This window comes from Dipodomys ordii, unplaced genomic scaffold, assembly GCF_000151885.1.
Source record: "Dipodomys ordii isolate 6190 unplaced genomic scaffold, Dord_2.0 Scaffold115, whole genome shotgun sequence".
NCBI lineage: Eukaryota > Metazoa > Chordata > Mammalia > Rodentia > Heteromyidae > Dipodomys > Dipodomys ordii.
Genome location: NW_012267331.1, coordinates 1,836,524 through 1,843,885, shown reverse-complemented (window position 1 = coordinate 1,843,885; position 7,362 = coordinate 1,836,524). Strand labels below are relative to the sequence as shown.

General features: G+C 49.4%; 1 protein-coding gene across 1 annotated transcript in view; it reads left to right on the top strand.

The window, feature by feature from the left end:
• Positions 1-7,112: 7,112 nt before the first annotated feature.
• Rnaseh1 (ribonuclease H1) overlaps positions 7,113-7,362 on the top strand; it is an 8,136-nt gene continuing 7,886 nt past the window's right edge. Inside the window, exon 1 of the mRNA XM_013028880.1 lies at positions 7,113-7,301. Within this exon, the coding sequence (XP_012884334.1) occupies positions 7,174-7,301 (128 nt within the window). The 5' untranslated portion in view covers positions 7,113-7,173. The remainder of the gene's footprint in view (positions 7,302-7,362) is intronic.

Genomic DNA, 7,362 nt, shown 5'->3' with positions numbered 1-7,362 from the left:
GGGAGTACCACCGCTGTCCCTCCATTTCTGTGCTAAAACCATGCACAAACCTCTTGTTCCGTTCCCTGCGGTTCCTTTCCATCATTGTTAGAGCAGGGGATAGTTCTGTTTTTTTTTGTCGGTCGTGGGTCTTGAACTCTGGGCCTGAGCGCTGTCCCACAGTTCAAGGCTAGCGCTCTACCTCGTGAGCCACAGCGCCACTTCCAGCTTTTTCTGCTTATGTGCCGCTGAGGAATCGAACCCAGGGCCTCATGCATGCAAGGCAAGCGCTCTACCGTTGAGCCACCTTCCCAGCCCCACAGCTGATAGTTCTTGAAAGCCTGATAAACATCATTAGTTTCTAGAACGCATATTGTTATCCCTAGGTCCGGTCATCCAGCCTTTAGGATCCTCAGTTTAATCTTACAGTTTTAAGAGGGTTAACTTGTTTCCTAAACGGTATCTAAATTTAAGACTCTTCCGCTTGGCATACAAATCTATCACATGGGTGTAAGGTTTTAGGCGAGCAAAGGACCATGCAAGAGGAATAAAAAGATTGACAGGAAAGTTTATTGGGGAACACTCCTGGGTGAACTCCCTGGTCAGGATCAGAGAGGTTGCACTGAGTTTGCTAGAGCTTTTATAGGCGGGGTAAAAGCAGAACTTGTAGTGAGCAGGGTGGTAGCACCTAGCTTGTCTTGCCCTTTTGAACGGTTTTAGGCCAGTGCACTCAAGGAATGGTTGACTCCGTTGGTGGTGTTGATAGAGACATGGTCTTTCTTGGCAGCAGCCTGTTCTTCCCTGGTGGCCTGACATCTTTCCCAGTTGCCCACTTCCTCCAGCAGCCTGACACTGGGTGCAATGGTAAATTGCAGATCCTACTCAGTTTCTGGGCTGGGGTCTGTCTCTTGTCAAAGGAGCTACTCTGCTAAGTGAGTACAAATAAATTGGGTAGCTTGCAAACAATAAAAATTCATTTCTCATAGTTGCGCAGCCCAGAGGGTCAAGGTCAGTGTGGCCTCTGATGGTCTGGTGCAGATCCACCCTGCTGTCTGGTTCCAGGCCTTTGGGCTGTTTCTTCCCTTGGCTTTCTGGCACCTCCTCCCTAAGGGCAGTAATCCAGGGTCCTAGCTCACTTCCCAGTCACCCACCGGAGGCTCCACCTTCTAACAGCATGTGTTACAATTTAGCCCATGCTTTTTGAGAGTAGTGTCCAGTCTATAGCCAGAGGTCTGATCCCTTCTGTTTCTGATGAGCCCACTAGTGATGCTGGTCTAGAGCAAGGAGGAAGCCAGATGAAGCACGGAACCACAGTAGCCGCGAACGAAGGTTACTTTCTGTGCAAAGGCACTTCATTACAGTGTGTACAGGGCCATCTTGGAGGGACCCAGAGGCCTGTGGCACCTGGTCCAAGACAACACTGCTAGGTGGAGAGTGGACAGTTGTATTCCAAGGCCTGGACCTGTTAAACGACACCTGTGGTGTGTTACAGTACCATTAAGAAAGCTTTGTGCTGGCCGCATCCCCTCAGCACCTGAGATGCCTAGAGCCAGAGGTCAGACCAGTTTCAAAGTCACCCTTTTCCTCCAGATCCTAAACTGTCATCATCAAGTGATGGGAGAGTCAGTGATGAGTCTTTGCACCAGAGGTGATCGACAGTCCTATCAGCTTTATCAAGTATTAACATACTGACCTTCTGGAGGATCCTTTCTCTCAGGCCTAGTGTTACTGTGATCACCTTACTACCTAGTATCAGCTTGGGGTAAAGATGAAGCCCTATTTACTGGGGGCAGAGTCAGAGGCCATCCTGTAGGGCTCAGGTGTCACTTCCTGTACACAGCTCTAAATCTTCAGCATCAGACCTACCAGCGAATGGAAGATGATCACGCAGGCATTGCTATTCAATGTGCAGAGTTACTCTTCAATATATTTTATTAAAAAGTAACACATGCAGGGGGCTGGGAAGATGGCTCAGTGGTAGAGTGCTTGCCTTGCATGCATGAGGCCCTGGGTTCAATTCCTCAGCACCACATAAGCAGAAAAACCTGGAAGTGGCGCCGTGGCTCAAGTGGTAGAGCGCTAGCCTTGAGCCGAAGAGCTGAGGAACAGCACACCCAGGCCCAGAGTTCAGGCCTCACAACCGACCAAAAAAAGAAAGAAAAAGAAAAGTAACACATGCAGGACTGGGAGGTAGCTTTGGGAGTAGAGTTACTGCCTAGCCATGCTTGAAGCTAAAACCAAAGTTTTATCTGTTTATTTTTCTTGGTTGTTGGGCTTGAACTCAGGGCCTGGGTGCTGTCCTTGAGCTCTGTTGCTCAATGCTAGTGCTCTATTACTTTGAGGCACAGCTCCTCTACCTCATGGGGACTTTTCTGCCTCAGCTGGCTTTGAACCTCTATACTCAAATCTAGGCCTCCAGAGTAGCAAGGATTACAGGGGTGAGCCACTGGTGCCCGGCCTTAACTACCTTTTACAAGGCTGTGGGTTTGATCCTCAGGAAAACACATACACACACACACAGAGCCACTTGACAAGTGCTCACTGAGAAGAGCACCAGGTGTACCGCATCAGGATCACATCCGTGCACACTCCCCGTGGGGCACATCGCTAAGCAGTCTCCCAACACAAGCACACAGCCTCCAGAGGACTGCAGTTAAAACACCATGGGCACAGTACTCCATCAGTCCTGCAGGGCTGCAAGGGAACATTTTAGAGAGAGCCACTGGGAGAGTATTCAGAAAAGGTGGGATCCCTATAGAAGAGGAGAACGCGCCACTCAATTTTCCAAGCTCACCAGGACTCTCTGGGAACTTAGGATAAAGACAAAATTAATTTCCAAGTAATCCACAAAGGAAGCACAGGAAGGAGCCAGGAGAGATTTATTATGTGTACAAAGATAAATGAGGGTTTGAGAAGAAGGGGACTGAGCTAGCAGCACCTTCTGACAAGACATCAGCGGGTGGTGGCATAGGTGGTCAGCTTCTCAGGGTTTTGTGTCCTTTAACTGGGATGGGGAGGGGCTTACTGGAGGCCACAAATCATCTTGATGTATGGTTGTCTAGGAACTTTCCAATTATCCTGTTTTGATAAAACCCATCAGAGGGTTTTATAATATGAGTGTCCGTTCTTTTAGGGTCTGTTTAAATATTATTCCCAGAGTTACAAAGCCAGGCATTTTCTCTTCTCTTTCCAGCTACTCCTCTTTCCAGCTACTCCTCTGAGGTAGTAGATTTCAGGTAACACTGAAAAGAGAAGGGAGGGGCTGGGAATGTGGCTTGAGTGGTAGAGTGCTGGAGCAAAAAGCAGCTCAGGGACAGTGCTCAGGCCCTGAGTTCAAGCCCCAAGCTTGGCAGAACAAAAACAAAAGGGAGTGGAAAGAGAAAGCATTATGGAAAGAGCAGGTCTCTACATTTGTGAACAGTTGGCTGCTCATTCTAGTGCTTTTTGGACTTATTGGTTCTGTCTCAGCTCCTGTCTTGGCTTGGTGTCTGATATACTTTTCTAAATTTCCTGCCACCTCACGCTGGCTGTCCTGCTCAAGGTAGACTGCACCGAGCTTCAGCACCAGGTCATTCCCGGCATCGGCACTGAAGGACATCTGAGTGCAGTGGGTTATTTTAACCCCCTTCTTCAGTTGAAAAAGGGATTTATTTGAACAATTAACATACACACATATATATATATATAATGCATTTTCATCATGTTCTCCCCATCTAGAATACTTTTTTAGCACTCCCCTTCATTTTATTTTATTCTACCACTTGAGCCACAGCGCCACTTCCAGCTTTTTCTTCTTAGGTGGTATTGAGGAATCAAACCCAGGGCCTCATGCACGCAATGCCAGCACTCTGCCACTGAGCCACCTTCCCAGCCCCTAGCTCACACCTTTAAACAGTTTTTGTTTTGAAGCAGGATAGGCTAGGGGGAAATGCAGGAGATACTCATCTACGTCCCTGAAGATGAAGGGACTGAAGTCACCTAGGGGAAAATGAGGCAGGATAAATTGGGAAATGAGGCTTGGTAAAGTAAAGGGACCTCAGAACCATGGCGTTAGAACACAGGCACTGTCTGCTGCAAAGACAGAGGACACGATGCACTCCTTTTCACCCAAGAATGAATGTTTGTCTGGAAGGGTGTACATCTTCCTGAGAGAAATGCTCCCCCAAACTTAAGAAGCCTCCGACCCAACCTGCTGGTAACAGTATGACTACCTTCTATCAAGGAGAATGATCCATTTTGTGGCAGGATGCATTCTTTTTTTTAGGATGCATTCTTTTTTTTAGGATGCATTCTTACCTGGAAAGAATTCCCCAAACATCCAGAAACTCAGAAAGTGTAACACCAGGAGTGATTAGAGCAAAGATAAAACACCTGTCTTTGCATAAGACACCCCCACCCCAACCTTTACCATATAAATCCCTCTACCAGCCAAGGAGCTGCCTGTCTGTCTCCCTCCAGAGCATCCACACTCTGTTAAAGTGCCCTTTCCTTTCTGCTTGTCTGTCTGCTTTTTGTCGGTCTGCTTGCTTGCTTACTTACTCAATAAAGCTCCACTAAATTCTCTTTACCATTGTGACTTGTCCAGAAATTCTTATTCTGTGATCAAAGTCAAAGACCCTAAGTGAAGTTCCTACATTTATTTATTTATTTATTTATGTTTTTATTGTTGAAAGGATCCTTCATGTCCTTCCCAGGGCCCACTCGGCGGCGGCAGGCACAGGAGAAAGATCATTGTAAGGGTTATCAGAGGGGCCATATTTCCTAGGAGAGGGAGCATAGGGCATCCATCCCTAGCAGGAGGGTCTGGGGGGCAGGAAGTGAGGTAGGTGGGTGCTCAGGTGGGTCTGGGTTGGGGGGGAGGGGCCAGCTATAGGGCAGGAACTCTAGGCCTGGGAGGAGTTCAGGGCTGGATGGTGCTAAGGGCCAGAAGTGGGGATAATGCTAACAATTGTCAGTTGTTATGTTTGAACTTTTGGTCTGGGTGCTGTCCTTGAACTTTATCGCTCAAGGCTAGTGCTCTACCACTTTGAATCACAGCACCACTTCTGGTTTTCTGGGGGTTAGCTGGAGAGAGAGAGTCTCATGGACTTTCCTGCCTGGGCTGGCTTTGAACCACAATTCTGTCTCAGCTAGGATGACAGGCATGAGCCACCAGTACCTGGCTGAGTCCCTATTTTTTTTTTTTTTATCGGTCCTGGGGCTTGAACTCTAGGCCTGAGCACTGCCCCTCAACTCTTTAGCTCAAGGCTAGGATTCTACCACTTGAGACACAGCACCACTTCCGGTTTTCTGGTGGTTAATTGGAGATAAGAATCTCAAGGACTTTCCTGCCTGGGCTGGCTTTGAACGATGATCCTCAGAACTCAGCCTCCTGAGTAGCTAGGATGACAGGTGTGAGCCACTGGGGCCCAGCTTGAGTCCCATTTTTAAAGGGAAACTTCACAAACCTGCACCTGCTATTGGTGAGGTTCACTATGCTATTTTCAATAATTCATGTGTATATATGTGTATAAATGTACGCACACATATAATCAAACATGAGATTGAGGGGTCCCACACACCCATCCCAGGGGACCACGTGGAGGCAGGCAGGCACAGGAGAAAGATGATTACAAGGTTTATTAGAGGAGCCATATGTCCCCCAAGAGGGAGCACATGGCACCTGTCCCTATCCAGGTAGCAGGAGCATCAGTGGGTTGGAAGTGCGGTAGATGGGAACCCAGGTGGATCTGGGAGGAGAGAGGGAATGGCTGGCTGTAAGGCGGGAACTCCAGAGATGGGAGGCTCAGGTCTGGGTGTAGCTGAGGACCAAAAGTGAGCACAATACTGTGATATCGGTCCTTCTGGCCTTGATTTATCTCCGTCAACCTGATGATCTAAGGATCCCGTTCTACCCCTATCTTCACCCGTTTTTGTTGTTTTCTTGGTTGTCATTGTGATTGAGGATGACATGGAATTTGTGTCATTTTGATTTGTATTTCTTTTATGGCTAAGGATGTTGAACCTTTCTTCACGTTGTTGCCATCTCTACTTTTTTTTTTGTCGGTCCTGGGCCTGAACTCAGGGCCTGGGTACTGTCCCTATCTGAGCTTCTTTTGTTCAAGGCTAGCATTCTGCCATTTGAGCCATAGAGCCACTTCTGGCTTTTTGTTTATGTGGTGCTGAGGAATCGAACCCAGGGCCTCATGCATGTGTGGCAAGCACTCTACCAGTGTGAAGCCTGAACAAAATATAGCAATTTTAGGTTTGGATTCCATTTTGTCTGGGATGTGTCAGCAACACCCCTTGATCCCCTTAAGCCCAAATTCCAGGAACAACCTTCCAAGGTAAATTCCCCTAACTCCAGCTATCAGCAGATAATAGGAAAAACCCAAAGTTCTAGATGTTCCTGCAAGTTAAAGACCACTGGGTCGCAGCTCAGACCATCTGCTTTAGCCAATCATTTTTTTTTCATTTTTTTAAATTATGAAAATACTGTACAGAGGGGTTACAATTACATGGGCAAGATAATGAGTACATTTCTTATCAAGCGTTGTAGCCTCCTCCTTTGTTTCCCCTTCCCATCCTCCACCCCAACCCTCCCCCACACCACAGTAGCCAGTCATTTCGAAGAGCATCAATCCCGTGAACCAGCCACTCCCCAGTCCCTGGTCGGTTCCCGCCAATGGTGATGCCAATCATCTTTTAGAATTATGGCTTTCTGGCAGTGTGATCTGATTTGTTAAGTGTTACCATGACGCAGAGAAGTCCCTAAAACCCATCTGAAAACCCTGCCAGAGGAAGGTGGAGGCTTTCAACTCCGATCCGCTGCCCGGGACGGTGGGAGTCCAGGCTTGAGCCTGCAGTAACCGACTCTCGTGCGCTTGCATTGGCTCCTTGGTGGTCTCTGGGGATCCTTATCTGGGCACAAGAGAGCCACCTTCCCAGCCCTGTGCTTCTTGTGAGAGGTATATGTGGAGTTGATTTGCTCGCTTAGTAACTGTGGATAGCTTTGGTGTTCGAGGGTAAGCAGCCAGGGCTGGGCTTGAACTAGGGCTTGTCCTGCCAGGCCCCGCCCCGCGGCAGGCCCCGCCCCGCGGCAGGCCCCGCCCCCCGCGTCATCTCTCGGCGCCGACCCCGGAAGTGGGCCCTGTGCTTCCGGCGCACGGGCATGGGCCCTGAGCCGGGATGCGGCCCCCTGAGGCTCGGTGAGCGATGCGCTGGCTGCCGCCGCTGGCTCGCAGGGTCGCCGTGTCCGCCGTGGGCTGCGGCCGGGGCTGTTACGGGTTCGCCATGTTCTACGCGGTCCGGAGGGGCCGTCGCACCGGGGTCTTCCTGAGCTGGTGAGTGCGGGGGCCGGCTGGGCGCGCGGCCGTCCCGTCCCGCGGGGGGGAGCCCGGCTCG